Consider the following 18590-nt stretch of genomic DNA (forward strand, 5'->3'; position numbering starts at 1 on the left):
AGAGAGAGGAGACAGAGACAGAGACAGAGAGAGAGGAGAGAGAGGAGAGAGAGAGACAGAGAGACAGGGAGACAGGGAGACAGAGAGAGAGAGAGAGAGAGAGATATCTGCAGCTCTCTACACTGGAGAGAAAAGCCATTTATCCCTCAGTTTCTGCTTGTTTCTAAATCTTCTTATCCTTCCTTTGTGTTCATTTCCTCCTTCTGGCCATTTTATATCCATTCATACCTTTTTTTTTTTTTTTTCCCCTTGTCTTGTTTCTTCCGTTAGGCTCTCTCTGTCAAAGATCTCTGAGTCCGTCGCTTCAAATTTCAAATCCTTTCTTCGTTTCACTTTTCTTTTTTTTTTTCTTTCTTTCCTCCCTTTTTTTTTTTTTTGGCATTTCCTTATGTCTGCCAAACGTTCAGCCAAAGAAATAACATGAATTCTACATTATTTAAAACTAAAAAAAAAAAAAAAAAGTATCACTTTAAACGTCTTGATCCTAATGAGTATCGACATTCCTTTTTAATCATTCTATCTGTTCTGAGCCCCTTTGAAGATTTTACGAGAATCTTATGATACTAGTCACTCTTAAATCCATTTTGAAATATATAGTCTTCATTGTAGTCACGTTTCTGCTTTTTGATATACATCTGATTTTAAGGTTTCTTCTCTGCGGAGGCCTGTGGTCCTTTATGTGTAGCAGGTAGATTAAGAGCAGCATTCTGCACACTTTACTGGTGTGTCTTGTGTTTGTACAGATTTGTAAATAGTGCGCTTTCTTTACCTCTCTTGTCTTGTCCGTTAAAGCTAATGGTACACCTAGGCGTGGGTTTGTTGAAAATCTTGAACTTGCATACAAGACAACAGAATTGGTTTTGTTTGTTTGTTTGTTTTTATTAGTATTATTTGGGAACTGATGCATCAGATGTCTGTTCCACATTCTAGAGAGTTCCGTCAGTTTTAAAGAACTGGTCTTAACAGGCCTTTGTAGCAGTGTCTTTCCACCGTAGTCCTGGAAGAAGCGTCTCTCTCTGCCTAGTCCACGTGTGACCGCTGTGTAGAGAGGTCCGCACACATGATCTAATGGATATGAGCAGAGTGTTTAAAGTTCAGTTAAAGGTTTAGAGGAGGCACTGCACAAAGACACTGTGTTAGATCCCAGCTGTGTAATTCATTAAGTCTTGTACTGTGTATACACAGAAATGGGGGTGTGATAGAGTGTGTGTGTGTGTGTGTGTGTGTGTGTGTGTGCGCGTGCGTGCGTGCGTGTGGATGCGGTATTTGATCAGCAACCTCCTTGGTCACTGACCACCGCCCTGCGCTGAGGACAGCTCTTCTGCTTAGCAGTGTGCAACGCAGGCTTATTCGGGCATTGTTTGTTCTCTGTTGCGTTTACTTCTTCCAGGAGTTGAAATGGAAGGTTAAGTAGATGTTGTTTTCATTTTTAACCCTTGCTTCTGGCAAGTTATGAAAAGAAACAGACAAATAAATAAAACATTAAAAAAAACAAAAAAAAAATGAAAAGAGGGAAAATCTGTACAGCTGGTGACGTTGTGCCTCATCTCCCACTGAGCCTGTCTTGACTTCTCTGTAAATGAACATGTTTTAAACTGCATTGTGTATGAATGAGCATGTAGTGACAACTCTTCATAGTCTTCTTGTTCCAAACAAAAAAAAAAAAGAAAAAAAAAAAAAAAAAGTAAAACAACTTTGAAAGAGATCAAAGGAAATGACTCATAACAGAGATACTGATCTCTTGTTATGAAGAGTTTTGTATGATATCGCTAGTTTCAACAAATAAGAGAAAAAAAACACACTTGTTTCAGTTCCGTTTGCTGTTTGTCTTATGCAAGTCTAAAGAAAATGAAAAATTACAGATCTTAAAACATTGGTTTCGAATAGCTATCGGGCCTCCCTCTGTGACTTGACGTTTATGTAGCGGAGGTTTTTTGTTTTTTTGAGAGAGAAGAAAATAGCTTAAAGCTTAACACTTCCTTAGCAGGCTTCAGTTGATTAGAGAATAAGAAAATATCAGTTGATTTACTAATTCCTGACCTTGGTGTCACTCTGAAAGTGCCGATTAACAAACATTAGAGTTTTCCAATGATTTCCAGTTATAATTTGCTCTTGGAAAAATAACGTGAAGGAGAGAGTCCTGTTGTCATAAGGGAGGTTTTTTTTTTTTGTGTGTGTGCGAGCCAAAAGAACATTGGGCTTCTCTGCAAAACAACAGAGGCGCGTTGACTTTTGTGAGACTCTCGGAATGTCCTCTCCTTCAGTTATTACATTCAAAGTCCTCAACTTAACAAACGCTAACCCAGCACAACCATTGTTGCCGTGACGCTTAGGTTAAGTAATTGTTGAGAGTGTTGGTTTGATAGGCAAATTTTTGCCTGCGCAGTCTCAGGTGGATATTCTTTTTTTTCGTGCCAGGAGCAGGCAAAACACTTTCATCAGGTGGGTTACGGCTACTTTTTGTCAGCTCCTCTGGCTTTATCCTGTTTTTGCATTGGAATGAATGAACGAATGATTTGTCCTGACGATCGTAATGAGAATGGGCAATTTCAGTTCAGTGTAATGTGCATAGAAAATGCTATGTATTGTATCCCTCTATATTGTATGCTCCCTGCCCTCCCCCCCAACTTCCAGAGTGATTTTTTTTTTTTTTTTTTTTTTTTGTGCATTCAGTATGTTTAACCCATTTCTGGAAATGGGGTTTATCCTTAATTAAAAGTTGTGACTCAAAATTGATTGAAATGTGGTGTTTTTATATTACAGATGTTTTTACATGCATAGAACAACAACAACAACAAAAACAAAAAAATCCGTTAATTGGGAGATTAGCATTACAAGGCATGTCTGACGAGAACAAAAAAAAAAAAAAAAAAGCAATAACAATAGTTATGATCATTTGGAACAGACTCCATGCTCGTACAAAGCATCCTTACATGACTCTGTGACTGTTGGGTTTGTCTTCTCACATCGACTCCACATTGACTGGAACCACAATCTTTGCAATTTTATAAACCGCTCATTGTCTTTTTCTTTTTCTTTTTAAAATTCATTTGAATCCTGTTACAGTGTGTACAAAGAGTCATATTTAAGAAATTGGATGTAATAAATATGAGAAAGAAATGGAGCTGTCTTATTTTTTTTTTTTTTTTTTATTATATGAGCAGGTCGGAATGCTTTGTGGTTCTCCACAAAAGTTGGTTTCAAGTGTTCTGCAATTGGCTTTTGGGCACATTTACATTTAAACTTTAATAGGACTCGTATAGCTACAGCAGACTAGATTATGAGGTAAAACATCAGGAAGTTTGAAACAGGTAAAAGCTTAGGGAGGACAGGTCTTGCCTTTGCCCAAAGCTTCATGCCAGGTTAAATGACCATTGTTCTGTTTATATACCCAGAAAACTATCTTCTAAAGATTGGCTTTGACCTTCAGTGGAGCCTTGTTTGTGACAACTGAAATCTGATATGCTATGAGGGCTCTCCAGGGGCTTCTTTGTCTTTGTAACAAGTGATTTGCGATGCAGCAATCTTTACAATGAAGCATTTCGCTCCAAAGTTGATCCAGAAGTCTGACTACTTAAGATTGGAAAGCTACTCTTGAGTTCACATGGGCAAAACTCATGTTGTAATCTGCAATGATGAGTCCTGGTATGGAAATAGTTTGACAGTTCCTTAAAAATTCTGGAATTCTTTTCAGTAGAACTATTCAAGTCTCGCAGTCTTGGAAAAAGGCTATCTTAACATCTCAGCCTTACAGCATTTAAACATTACTTCATCTAAGTTCACCTCTTGTTGTATTCACAGCATTGTAAATGATTGATTGAAACCCTCAGTGGTTCACAAAGACTTTCACTCCATAGTCCTGGTCCTCAGGATCCTCAGTGGTCTTTGTGCTCGCTGATGTGGCCACCCTGCCTTTCCACTTAAAGGGGAAATCCGTGGGTGCGCGATTTGCATGACAGCGCAAACTGGGGTCATGCAGGAGGTTCCACATGAGCCAGATTTGTGGCACGGTTAGACTGTGGACCACCATCAGCTCCCGATAGAAGCAGGGGTCAAACACCTGAAGATGGGGCGCCGCAGAGGGTTTTACGATGCCGAATGTTCGGAAGCCCTCGTGGCGAGTGGGTTTCAGGCCGATCCTCAGCAGACACATGCCCAGGAAGACGTCATCGATGGGGAAGAGTTCTACCTCCTGACACGCCCCATTTAGCCTTAACGCCGTGTGTCCCGACATGACAAACCCCCCACCGCCTGCGTAAGAGGGGTAGACCCCTTGACCGTACACAAATTCAGGAACGTAATATTTGCTGTTGCGTCTGCGGATCGGCCGTGCGTGAAAGATGATGTCGCCGACAAAAAGGTCTTTGTCGACCTCTTGACCCCGCAGCATCTCTAAGATGTTCTCGATGTTGACGTAAACGTCGGCATCTCCCTTGAAAATGAATTTGACTTTGGAGCAGCTTGTGTTGACCCACTGGAGAAAATGTGTCTCTTTGAGAGTCAGGTTAAAAAAAGTATCCTCAAAATCCCAGAGGAGGATGTCCCTGAAAGTCTGGCTCTCGTAAGCCATAAGCTTATCCCATAACGGGAGCGCTGAACGATTCTGGGGAACGCCGAGAAGGAAAACCGTCTTTACGCTCACTCCATTTTGGAACGTACCTTCCCGTCCCCATGTACGTCGAACCACCTGTCGCTTGTCGAAGTCTGCGGCCACTGACTTTATCGCGATCAGCATAAACGGGACACCCTCCGACCCCGAGCATTTTTCGGGCTGGTCAATCAGCAGCGTGAAGTTCCTGTGGTCCTTCTTGCGAAGGTAATCCTCAAAATCGAAAGGTGGACGGGTCGGGACTATGCTGACTTTTGTTGGGACAGTCTTCTTTGCTCCGTCTTTTTGTTTGGTCTTGACCTGGGATTTTGATTTGGTCTGTTTGGATTTGACGTGAGATTTCGATTTCGATTGCGGTTGGGGTTTAGATTTTGTCTGAGGCTCAGGTTGGCATCTGGGTAAATCCGGAGGCTTGGAAGGACCAGGCCTTGTTTGCTTTTCCTCCGGCAAAGCTCCCAAGAGGGACCGAGAGCTTGTAGAGCCCTGCTCCAAATGCAAGGTGCCCCAGGCAGGAGTTAGCACCTGGTGAGCATACAACAGTATACACAGGAGCACCAGCAGAACCAGGGTGCAAAGCACGTCACCCTTTATGTGGATCCTTCTCATGGCGTCTCACTAAAGCAAGATCCAAAGCAGAGCCCAACAAAAGGGTGTTTTCTCTCAAATGTACTGCTTTCTCTCCATTAGTTTTCCATCTTCATAACAAAGCAACCAGATTTCCTCTCATCCCGTGAAGATTCTAACCAACCGAGTTTTCACGTGAGGCTGTTTCTCCCTAAATCCTTTGAGTGTGGCCTTGATTACTTCCACCTGGCTTACTCTCCACATAGGGTATCACTGTAGTTTCAGGATTCTGTAGGATAATGGTTCTCAGACCCAGGAGTTCAATGTCCTGCAACTTAAATGTGCAACTTTCCTTATCACTCTTCTGAAAATCTGTCCATAAAACAGGTTTATGTCTGTCTACTTACAGTTTCTCTTTCACCCTCATCAGTATGACAGATGATGATGTGTCTGGAAAAAGAAATGTTGCATTAGATGAAATTCAATGTACTGTTGGTTGACACATTGGTTGATACATTTTTATAAGCCTCCTAATTAAAAATCTGCTTGTATTTTTAAATGAGTCATTATTATTACGCAACAAACAAAGAAGCAAAAGAAAAAGCATCTCTGTATTTTTTACAGATGCTTTTTCTATGGCCTCATTGTTCATTGTAAAATATAATGATTCAAGTAATAATAATATGATTCAGATAGACAAAATCTTCTTTCATGTGACTCTTTCAAACACAAACAGTATTTTGCATTTTGAGACAACACTGAAAATATTACTGACGTGAATCTTTTGTGGCACTTTAACTAGAGTGTCCAAAAACATGTACTTAACTCTCCCCAGGCCCTAATATTTGGAAATGAAATCTTATAACATTTATGAAAGTTTAAATTGGTTAAAAATATATAGTCAGTAAAAATGCTGTGTTCCAGTACTACTTAATAACTGCTGAGTCAAATTTTGAGATGTGCCCGGATTCTTCTATTCTTTACAGGGGGCAGAAAATGTCATTTTGTGGGTAACTGCACTCAATCAAAAATGCAATTCGGGATCTGCTCAGAAAATGGACTTGACCAGCGTTCAACTAGACCGTGGAACAAAATAAAAAAGATGAGAAACAGTTGTGTTTTTCTAAGGATGGCACAGATAATGTTTATCTTTGAGGCTGGATGCCAGCATGACATAACACAGGATGTTGCTGGAGGAAGTTTGTGTCCCATAAACAGTTAGAGGACTGCATACCATTGTGTGGGGATTTGAAATATCATGCAATATACCATTTTTTCAGTGGGTGTTGCTTAGTGTTGACGCATCTTTAAATGTCCAGTAGCCAGAAACTCTCACTTTGTGTTGTGCTAAACTCTAGAGTGTTACTTCCCCGAAAAATCTTAATTTGATGCGGTTCGTTAAGTTTTAGATAATATATATACCGTTATACCATTTATACAAATATGGTTTGAAGGACAGACACATCCCCCTTGAAATATCATGCAATATACCATTTTTTCAATGGGTGTTGCTTAGTGTTGACACATCTTTAAATGTCCAGTAGCCAGAAACTCTCTCTTTGTGTTGTGCTAAACTCTAAAATATTACTTCCCTGAAAAATCTTTTTTTGATGAGGTTCGTTAAGTTTTAGATAATATATATACCATTATACCATTTATACAAATATGGCTTGAAGGACAGACACACCCCCCCTCGGAGTAGAATCAAGAGAATTGTATTCACGCAGACTTAAGCGCAATATATTAATGTATAAATACCTGAAAAGTAATATATTTACGGATACGCCACAAAAAAAGTATACAAGGTGCGAATTCTATTTTACAGACTGTTGGTATGTATTAGTATGTAGCCTATAGGGGGGCGTGTCATTCATTATATAACAGTACAGGAGATTTCTGAAACGAAAAAACCGAACTGTCCAGCATCCACTGGTACACAGTGTTCCAGACTTAATTCAGTAAAAAGGTATGTCACATATAAACGTATATAATTAATTCCCCCGCCCCTTTGATGTAAACATGCTGGAAAAGTCAAGAATGAAATGTATAAGATTTTCATACATGGATCCTTCTCTCATGCTATAGGATGCTCAGTATGTATCCAGGTAATACATGAGAAAACAGAGTCTATGAACTCGCTGGTTGTAGCACTCCTTGAAGAACAAGCACTCTTGAAAAAAGCTGGATATTACCCTGAAGGCCTAATGTTTCCAGATTTTTCTTTATGTACAACGTTTCCTCTATGGACAACGCTTAATTGTTTAAACTGCCTCGGGCATACATGTCCTTACTTAAAACGTTTTCAAGCATCGGGTTTTTGCAGTTGTATGATTAGCTTAAACAACTACTAGCAGTGTAGTCAAGACCATTTGCAGCACTTACCAAGACTAGAGTATGTCACCAAAACGAATACAGCCCACAAGAGCTTAGTCCAAACATCTGGTTTCTGCACAGATGTAGCACACCGAACAGTTGCGCATATCACAGAAGAAAAAAAAAAAGTTTGTTAAAATAAATGTGGAAACAAACGTTCGTCAGCATGTACAAATAAACTTTTGTGTTGTCACATTCATGGGAGCTAACTCAACACTGTAAACGTGCAGCTTTTAAAACACATCTTGAGACGGGCTGTTTTTTCCACTCGCTCACGTGACACAATTTGGAGACTGCTGGCTGGACCAGACTCAAGCCAGATGCCAGCACAGCAACCGGAGACTCGCGTCCGCCGAGAGGGCGGGAAGGCGGAGGACTCACACGTGAGAACGCGCTTCGTCAGACTTTGTGCTTTTAACGTGGTGGTGATTTATGCTCTAGTATTACTGCACCATATGTGCTACTTGCCCCTTACTTCTCTCTGAGGAGGTACCAACTGATTTACCCCCCCCGCCCACCCCCAAGGAAAAAAAAAAGCACTCAAGCAACTGGCAGTACACAATGTTTCACAGGACATGGCAGCATGATGTGTAAGTATATATAATTATTTAATTCCAAATCTTTATTTGAACACATTCACAAAAAATGTCACAGTTCATTTAATCTATATAGAAACTAAAAAAAATATATTTAACACATTCCATTGTTTTCTGGTAAACACATACCTTTACATATCTTTGGCTACCACATTTATGACTTTACTGTGATTTAAATTAGCCATCTCATTCACGCTACACATGATAGCTGCCACACGGAGCCCTTGGATCACTGGACAGAGGGTCACCTCTGTTGCAGGCTTTTCTGTAGCTTAGAGAGAACAATTTTGACAATTTTCTTTCTCTCTCTCTCTCTCTCCATTTAGCCTGATTTCTTTCAGCTTCCCCAAGGACGTGGTCTGGTCTCAGAGGGTTCAGAGCTTTTCAGCCCGAGGGGGATTTGAAGTGAGCAGAGCGGAGCCTCTCTCAGGAGGAAGGCGCTCCTGCTCTCATGATTTTGAACAGAGCGTTTATGTTGTTGTTCTTGATTGCATCCCTGCAGGCACTGATGACCTGGTTCTTTGGCTTTCCCACTGAGAGACGGAGGGAAAAAAAAAAAAAAAAAAAAAAACAAGAAGGAAAAGATGTGACTCTCTTCCTCAAGTCTTTCAAGACAAAGTAACACACACACACACACACACGGCACACAAAGGCAACCCAGTGGTACTCAATAAAACATTTATTCTCACACACAGTATACACCAAGGTTCCGAGTGGAACGCTGATTAACTCCTCGCTTCCTTAAACTCAATCACAACATTTATTGTCTGTGTTTGCGCGTGGCTGACCTACCTCTCAGTCGGCCTGCCCTCTGGATAGCCTGATTTACAGACTTCAGACAGGCCAGGAGCGCGTTGTGATTGTTCGAGCGAATCTTGTACTCATTGATCAGATCTCTGTTGAGGTCATACAGCTCAATGTACCGCTTCTTCATAGTCTTGCTGTACCAGAGAGAGAAAAGGAGAAAAAGATGAGTCGCGCATGGGCGGAAGAAGAAAGAATACATAAATACAGAGAGAGAGAGAGAGTTAGAGTTTTTTTTTAAGCTTTTTAATATTCAGGACACTTTCTATGTGAGTTGCTGACAGATCAGAGCTGAAGGGACAGACTCACAAGTCTCCCAAAAGCCTGGCGTCTTCGGCCTGTACCAGCATGTTCCTGATGTGGTTGGAGTGGTCAGCCATGGCAGCTGTGAGTTTCTGATGCACTGAGTGAAACTCATCCACCTTTAACAATGCCGACAGTACCAACTCAGTGTCAGAAATAAACACTTGCTTTTCTTTCATTCGTAAATTGTGTTTTGTGTTTTGACGTACCAAAAAAAAAAGGTTATATCAATCTCGATTCAATGCTATTGCAACATTCGATTATTCACAGCTCAAATTCAGAGGCTAAAAAGAGTGAATGACCTAGTACAATATCGTTATTTGGTATCTTACATTATATCATGGTGACATGGACCTGTGACATTGTACAGAGACACTGAACAAATGAACTAGCATAGGAATATCATTTGGTATATTCCATTATATAACTGTGACATTCTGTTAATGAGCCATGTTGTTGTTGACCTCGGTGAGGGTGCCTCTAAGCTCTTCAAAGTAGGTGGGGAAGTCTGCCTCAGCCTGTAAGTCTTCTATGGCCAGAAAGGAAGCCAGTGATTGGATCAGATCTCCTGCCAGGTCAATGTCATCTGTCCTCAAACTGATCTACTCAAACAGAAATAAGACAATAAATGTTTTTTTTTTTTCAAATGAACAAATAAAACACTGAAGGAGTTTGCTTCGAAGGAAGCATTATCAGATGAATCGATGTGAAAACTGCTTTGATGATGTCATGAAACTCATCTCACACACACACACACACACACACACACACACACACACACACACACACACACACACACACAAATGACCTGTCCATTAGACTGCATGTTGATGATGAGAAGACCTCCTCCTCGCAGTGAGGTAAATGTCACATCTGGACTGTTGATGCCCTCAGGTAGTAAAAAGTTCTGGTTCAACCACATCACCACCTGGAAAGAAAGAGGGAGAGATGGCACAAAAGGAACAACTAGAAAACTGCTTCACGTTTTGTGAGTGAGGTGACAGAGTGAGAACATGGTCTGTGTGTATGTGTGTGTGTGTGTGTCCTTACTCTCTGGGGCCTGTCGTTGATAGTGAAGGTTACTCGTCCTGTGGGTTTTGGAGACAAAGGGTCAACGTTCAGGTCGTACATCGAAAAACGGGGCAGCTGACGAGTGATCTCAAACACATGGAACTGCGTACTGGAGAGAAAGGGATAAATAAATGGACGAATAGAGGAGAAAATAAAACCCAAATTCTAACATTCTTTCATCTAACAGGTTCTTCGTGAAACCCCACACACTGAAGAAAAAAATATTACGCCAAAGCTGTACTTTGAGGGTTTTTTTTTTTTTTTCTTAACCAGGCAGTGGTAATAAGCTAACCAATGACGACTGCCAACACTTTGAAAGTGAAGTAGGTGATCAACATGAAAGAAAGCAAGCACCTGCTCTTCCCGCCCACGAAGGCTTTGATGTGGAGATCCACGGGGATGTCTTTTGGAGGAATAATAGGGACGCGTACACAGCCAGACAGATTTTGGGCGCTAGGATGCACCACATGACTCTCGCCTTCGAATATGCCCTCAGCAAAGATCAGCACAGCTCGAATGATGGTTTCTGCAAGAGGACGAGAGGTGAAAACCGCTTGAAGGAAAACAGTCAGAGTGAGTTCCGCAGAAGAACGATAAGACAGTGAGTCTGAAGAATCAATACAAAACATTTTTCTGAGTGAATGTATAAAGTTACAATGTGGTCAGTGAGAGACTAGAGCATCTATAAGTGTTATTGATCAGTAGGTGAGATGGCCATGTTGGCTGGGTGTATATTCCATGCTTCTCAGTGTTGTTTCCAGTAGAGATGTTGACAGTGCAGTTAGTACCAATAGGCTGGTTTTGTGTGGCTGGGTTCTACATGCAACGTTTAGATCCCGGTGCTGTTTGGACTTGGAGATGATGACAGGCTGTTTTTTTTTGTGCAGTGGGGGCTGTATGGAAATGAAATTGGATGTAATACCATTTGGGGTGGAGATACTGAGCTCAATATGTGCTCTCTGACTCTCTGTGGCTGCTCGCACAGACAGGGCCGTCTGCAGCTGGGTGTTGGCTGGTATTACTCCCATTTGCATATCTCCTTCTGAAGCTCCTGGAGCAGCCTGCAACCGTAGTGCAATCACCGTCAAAACCGGGTCTACAGTCAAATGTCACACATTACATCTGTGGTGGTCTCACGCGTTCGCGTCCCCGGACCTTGGCGTTCTCCTCGTAGTTCCGAAGCTCCAGTAACAGGTTCTGCTTGCGCTGGCTAAGCTCTCGGATAAGGTCCTGCTCCACGCTAGTGTCCATAAGGTTCCCCTTCATCTCTTTGCTGGCTGGCAGGTAGCCACGCACTGCAGGCAAATACACAAACACACACACACACACACAATTTCACGCCATGTAATTGCGACAAACAGCACCCATATTCTAAGATTCCAAACACATTTGTAACTACGTGGACGGCCAATGACTACATGGTGAATAATATGCATATGTGGGTGCAGGTTAGCCTGCATTTGACTGTGAAAGACACACTATTTTACCTTCACCCTCCACAGAGGTACAGATGAGCTGAACCTGTCCATCCATGCGATAGTCCCCCTCTACCACTCCAGCAACAGACGAGGAGAAGTTATCCTTGAAGATGACCTCTCCTGTGCGGTCACTGCGGGCATCGATCTGGAGAAGAGATGAGGGGATTCAAACCGTTGCAAACAGCTGCTTAAGGAGCAAGCGTGACTTCAGCGACCTGAGCTGGCATTGAAGCGTAGTAAAGGAGAAGATTTACCTTTCCATTGGACCAGCCAGTTATGAGTTCAACCACCCCATCAGCGTTGAGGTCAAAGGCATGAATACTCATTGCATGGTTTTTAGACTGTGGGCAGAAGACAGTCTCCATATTACTTACATTAACCTTTATGAAGAAATGGCTTTTGTTCCATCATACCAGTTTTAAGGTGTTTCAGGTTACACAGCTGGTTGTGGTAAAGTGCTAAACTTGAAGGGTTTTTTTTTTTTGAGGGGGAGCACAATACCTTGATTCTCCAGTAGCGGGCAGTACGGTCATAAACTCCTACTGTGCCATTGGCTAAAGCATATCCAAATCTGCTGCCGTGCATATGACACAGTGATGTGACTGTCTGGAGAGATACAGAGGAGGAGCAGTCAGCTTATAAAGTAATTAACATGTATGTTGCTTAACTGACTGGGTCAATATAATCAGGGATGGATTTAAAACATCCGAGTTATTACGAGTGAACGAAGGATGTTTGCTATAGCACTGCGAGTAAAATAAAACAGTTTTAATTCCTAATTCAGAATGATAATGGACTACTTTTTTAACAACAAATTATGATCACAACTCTGTGGCGAATGTCCTTTTTTTTCTTTTCCACTTAGTCTCCAAAGAGCACCTGTCTCATCTGTTCTTTACATAACAGATCCAAGGAGATTTCGTTCTGTATTCACTGCCATTCTGCAATTCAGTGTCTGAACTGTCATTTGAAATAAAATACCTCAGTGATCTAAAAGAGAAATCTTGATTCGGAATCAAAGGAAATATTACAGGAAAGTTACAGCTAATCACATCAGTGACAGCTTTTTTTTTTTTTTCTTTTTAATTAATTTTACCCTGTCCTTGATGCGACACGCCCAATAATTCTGTCTGCATCTTCACCTGGATGATCTAAAATTCTGGTTTTATGCTCTTGTATTTTCTACAAGCAAAGAATTCTTTTAATTCTCTGAATATTGAATTTGCTCATCCATGAATTGTTTCGACAGATTCCTCTTCACATATCCCAGACGAAAATATCTTCAGAGTATAATCTTTATTCAACGCTAATTCTGCCTCCTGATTTAAACAGCTATTTCTAATTCTGCGCAGCTCCGCAGACCGTCTGTAACTGCATCTGAGCTGAAGAACACTTACCTCATTTTCCGCCATCTCAGACACTAGCTCATCTTCTCGGAAGACTCTGATATCAAAGTCTTCTGATCCAACAAGAAGCTATAGTAACAGATGGTAGAGGATAAAGTGTTGAACACAGACGTGGAATAGTTATAATAATAATAATAAAACGAAATTCTCTGATGACACACAAAAAAGTATGTTCATTTTGACAAATGAAAAGAGGCCTCTTTGAACGACTGACCTCATTCTTTCCATCACCGGTAAAGTCACAGAGTACCAATGACCTGACATTATCTCCAGTGACCTTTAAACACAACCGAACATACAAGCCCAGTGTCAATCATTTACCAAAAGAATTTGAGAGATGCACATTATTAGAAATAAGGGGGAATAACATAGTGGAGTGAGAGGGTGAATTTAGGTAAGAAAAGAGGCCAGAGACAATTGAAACTATAAGGCAAACAGATCAGAGGTCTGTACTACCGTCCAGAACTGGTCGTTTCCCTCATAGTTGAACCCTTGCAGGGCACAGTTTCCCCCAATGATAGCCAGTGGCGACTGAATGTCTCCCAGTTTTCCTAAGACAATGGCATTGGCTCCATCTGCAACCTGCAAATGACCCAAAGCATCAGGAGTAGATCTGAACCCTTTAGGTATCATATTACTGATATTACTGCAGAATGGCAGTGTCCACAGCAACAATCCACATTTTCGATTACTTTAACCTTTGGTTAACCGAGCACAGATAAACTGGGGACCAGTTTTTATTTTCAGTGAAGGTCAGACAGTAAAGAAAACAATGATTCTTTTTTGTCAAAAGTTATATTTAAACCACAGAGAAAAAAACTTTAACCTCTCCAACACAAGATTTAAATGCTGACTTATGTCACTGCGGTTCACAACACTGTAAACAAAAGCTCACCTCCCTGTAGAAGATGTCAGTGTTGTCGTGCACATCGTACGCCAGCAGGTTGGTCTGGGAGCCGACCAGCAGTGTGTCTCCAGTGGTGTTGGGACCCAGTCTGCCTGCAGTGAGGCAGCTCACTGCCTGGTTAATGTTGAGTAATGAGATGTCTGAATCTTGGGTACTCTGACTCAGTCGATGAGCTGCCTGCCTCTGGCCGCGTGTATGAGGGTTATGGATGAAAACCTTGGAGGAGTTGACAAAGGTTTCATTTGTTATTAATCTACTGTGTAACTGCCGTCACGGTATAAGTGAAATTACAGGTTGCAGAGATCAGTGAAAACTGCAAGAGTAAGTCATAGTTCAAAATAGGATTGATAAAAGTCCATCAAATATCAACATGCATTTTATGCTGAAAATGTGGCATTGTGGTTAAATTGCATATAAAATGTTAATTTAAGAGTAAATGCAGCGCTTTGGAGTCCACATTAATATGAATGACGTACCAATCGTAAATGCAGACAAAGGGTGTACCTTACCTTCCCTGCTTGTGTAGCTGCAGCGAGACATGGATGAACTCCATCGAACTTGCCCACAGTAACCATACGTGGATTTATTTTATGGTTGAGTTTCAGGGTGAATATAGGAACCAACATAATGGCACAATCCTATTTGAAAGCAATATTTTAAGAGCCTTAGTCAGTGGGTAGAAGTGGCGTTTCTGTCTTTCTAACGTGTTCGGCAGGTCTTGAAACGAAATAAATGAGTAAAATTACTTCCTTAATGACACGGGGGGACGCGGTGAGATATAATGTGTGGTTTTTTTTTTTATAAAGTTCGGTTTGTCTTAACGTGTAGCACATGCTTGATCTCTCTCCTGTCTAGCCTAATGAAATAAAGAGCTTAAGCAGTTTCAGTTGGCCACCAGGGCCACCGTTACCTAGCAACACAGGGCAGTTTGTCACAGATTTTCATCACCTAATCCACGTCGTTTGCTCTTCTTTTGCATAAAAGCAAATCAATAAAATGAAAACAAGTAATTTCTACAAATTTAAAGTATCCCCCAAATGACGATTAAACAGTAATCTTCATTAAAACGCTGTATCATGAAGAATTATCAGATTGTTGTTAGCTAAATTGCTAACTGGCTCCACTTTGCTGAAAGCTAACCTGGCTACTGCTACAGTTGTTGCAAATGAATCACCATTACTTACGGAGATATTGGGATTAAGGCGGGTTATGCGTTGATTGTGGTCGATTCGACAGGATTTTCTCCGTTTGTGAGTGTTGCGGACCTGGCTGTCCGATGTCCCAGGGGCGTCTTGGAGATGACGTTAGCTAGGAAGGCTTTGGCTAATGTTTACAGGCTGGCAGCTCAGAAGTGCATTCGAAAGAGCAAGACACGAAAGTGTGACGTCACGAACTATCCAAGGATGCAAAGTTACATTTTACGAAAGTTTCGGCGAGCTGTTTACCTCTCTCTCTCTCTCTCTCTCTCTCTCTCTCTCTCTCTCTCTCTCTATATATATATATATATAACTTAGAGAGAGTGAGAGAGAGAGAGAGAGAGAGAGAGAGAGATCTATATATGCAGCATGGTATGGAGCTATACGGAATGCCAGCAGCAGGTAACTCAAAAGACAGAACTTCTGACAGCATCCCTGTAGATAAGATGTTAACCTGGAGAAAAAAGAGACAAAAAAGCAAGCCCAGAATGCACTGGCTATATAAATAAACTAGATTAACTAATATAGGAAACAAAAGATACGCGAAAATAGCAACCCAAGAAGGAAAATTTGAACAATTCCGAATTGTATGCCAATAGTTTTCAGAGCACATAACTGATTTATTAGAATTGACAGGAACACAACAATTCTGAAATGGTTCGCTGGAAACTGCTCTACATTATCTCGTTGGTTCTCATTCCTTTCCTGCCAGGCTACCAACCCTGAAGAATTCATACTGTAGCTCAGGTGCCCACACCCGAATCAACTGATTCACACTTTGAGGAGCAGTTGACAGAGTAGACGTGGTGTTCCACCTTTGGGCGAAAACGGGAATACTTAGGGAAAACAGCACTCTGGGACACACTGTTCTTGTTTGTTTTATTGCTCATCGGAAAGCTTGATTCAGACTCAAAACAGTCATTCATTTAAGTGACACGTTGACGTCTTGTCGCAATCTCTGGATGTCCTAGTAAATGCAACACTGTGCTTATATGACATCGGTGTTAACTGATGGCTCAAGTATTCAAAGAACTAACGGGAAAAAACCCAAAAAACATCAGGGGATCGGGTGCAAAATTAACAATTTCCCAATGTTTACTCTGCTCCCGACACGAGACCACAGGGGGAGCACAGGTTCTCCTCTCACAATGACACAGCTCTGAAGGCGTCTAGTGCCGTGTGCATAACCAGTGCTTTACACTCAGCCCTGGTGAAAAGCTTGGTATATGTATCAGTAAAAATTAACTGAAACTTCTTTACGAAAACAAATCAGTGATTTAACCAGTTTGATAGGAATTCAAAACGAATCCGAACACAATGATTAATAAGTCCAATCACTTTCATTAACACCGTTGTCTTCCCCAAATCTGTTAAACAGACTAGATTTGATTTAAAACAGTTTATTATATGCCAGATCTAAAATGAATGTTCCTAAATTCGACGTTTAAGTAATGTCATTTTGTAAACTACTGAATGATCAATAATACTCGTGTCCCGATGCTACTATTTATGCATTCTGTTTGTAGGCTTACTTAATCAACATTCAGTCATTTTAGTGGGAATGGTAATTGAGCTCATTTAATGTAGAAAATAATAAAGAAACCGATTGGGCGGGGGTAGCCCTCCTGATTAAAGCGTGATGGTTTGCACGCTGTTTTGGTGAACGGATTGTGTTTTCAATGAGATAACTCGTGTGCATACTTTGATTGCTCATGGTTTTGCACTCGTTCTTAAAGTCCCGGCGCTCTATAAAAGCAGTGACAAGCGGAATAGTCGCTACATGCTGAATCTACTCTGATTTAATCAAGAACTGATTCTTCCAAGGTTTGTTTCGGACCTCGACCATACTCGCTGAAAATGGATCCCTGCGACTGTGCTAAGAGTAAGTTGACGATTATTTTTTTGCTTTCTGAATTATAAGATAATAGAACCCTGGTAACTGCGCTTATGGTGTTTGTCTGGACTAACGGTAAATATTTTCTTGCAGCCGGGACCTGCAACTGCGGTGCAACTTGCAAGTGCACGAACTGTCAGTGTACATCTTGCAAGAAAAGTAAGTTTGAGTTGGGTTTTTTTTTTTTTGTGCACAAGAACGTGCGGTACTGTATTCAGTGTGTACACTTAGTTCTCGAGACAGTGCTCAAGCTTTTTCGTTACTTGGATGGTGTGTGTGTGCGCGCTGAAGTTTTCTGCCTAACGGCATAACCCTTTTAGACTAACGGTCCTTGCTGTGTCTACAGGCTGCTGCTCCTGCTGTCCACCCAATTGCAGCAAGTGTGCGTCTGGCTGTGTGTGCAAGGGCGATACTTGTGACTCCAAATGCTGTCAGTGAGGGGGAGGACCTCTGAATGGCAGCAACACTGGAATAATGTGAATTTCTTTTTTTTTTCCACACGATGTATTGTAATTTCTGTTGCATTTGATAGACTTGGTGTGGGGTGGGGTTTTTTTTTTTTTTTTTTTTTTTTTTTATGGCCTTAAATCAGGTCAAGATGTTGGTCCCTCTGTGGTGTATCCTTGCTCCGTTCTTGAAACAAATTTCAGTGAAGTTACAGCAAAATTTCAAATTGATGCAGGCTTAGTACCAACCAACTATGTCCATAAACTTGCTATGAGGGAGTGGCTCATTCTGGTTCTCTGTGCTGGAACTTGTAGCCTGTCTTCATGGTAGTCTGCAATGATTAATAAAAAAAGGAAAACAATCACACTACTGTTGTCCTTGGGGTTTATGTTCAGTGCACTTTAGATCAGGTGGTCTCAAGTCAGAAACTGGGTTCTGGGAATATACTGAGGGATCATTTTGAGCCCTACGATTTATTAAAACACCTACTGAATGCTGGCTGGGGTAATGGGGGGAAAATTTTTTTTTTTAGTTGTGAATGGAACTCTGTCATGGACATGAGAGTGTCACTGCCCAAATGCCACCCACACAGAGAAACACACTGGTGGAAATGGTCCAATTGGGGGATACTTTTGCACATGTCAGGACAGTAATCAAGGGTAAAATAATATTAAATATGGAGATCTCAGCAGGATCTTTAGAACAAGCAGAAGCATCAACGGAGTGTGTCAACATGCCAGTGTTTGAACTTGAATGTTTTGTTCAAAGCTAAGCCTTGCACATAGTTGGCAGTTGATAACCTGACTTACAATAAAGGGGCACAGTTTGAATACTACAAAAGTCCAAAGGGGATACCCAGGTCACTTAAATAAGCAAAAGGATACCAAAGTTGGTGGACATTCATCCCAAATGACTCAGTGTTGTTTTAACTGCAGAAAGATG

At 41.2% G+C, this 18590-nt stretch overlaps 2 protein-coding genes across 2 annotated transcripts; both read right to left on the minus strand.

The window, feature by feature from the left end:
* Positions 1-3826: 3826 nt before the first annotated feature.
* On the minus strand, positions 3827-5215 carry b3gnt9 (UDP-GlcNAc:betaGal beta-1,3-N-acetylglucosaminyltransferase 9). Its single transcript, XM_030790804.1, has one exon. It carries the CDS (start codon positions 5213-5215, stop codon positions 3827-3829), a length of 1389 nt encoding a protein of 462 aa, XP_030646664.1.
* Positions 5216-8250: 3035 nt separating this feature from the next.
* On the minus strand, positions 8251-15560 carry bbs2 (Bardet-Biedl syndrome 2). The gene is made up of 18 exons (XM_030790799.1): positions 15296-15560; positions 14621-14749; positions 14100-14327; positions 13661-13786; positions 13419-13481; positions 13196-13273; positions 12300-12404; positions 12053-12139; positions 11808-11943; positions 11476-11615; positions 11243-11381; positions 10675-10846; positions 10300-10429; positions 10058-10177; positions 9714-9851; positions 9256-9368; positions 8935-9083; positions 8251-8675 (listed from the first exon to the last, which is right to left on the minus strand). Exons 2-18 carry the CDS (start codon positions 14735-14737, stop codon positions 8569-8571), a joined length of 2148 nt encoding a protein of 715 aa, XP_030646659.1. The 5' UTR covers positions 14738-14749; positions 15296-15560; the 3' UTR covers positions 8251-8568.
* Positions 15561-18590: the final 3030 nt, after the last annotated feature.

Source organism: Chanos chanos, chromosome 13 (assembly GCF_902362185.1).
Source record: "Chanos chanos chromosome 13, fChaCha1.1, whole genome shotgun sequence".
NCBI classification, from domain to species: domain Eukaryota; kingdom Metazoa; phylum Chordata; class Actinopteri; order Gonorynchiformes; family Chanidae; genus Chanos; species Chanos chanos.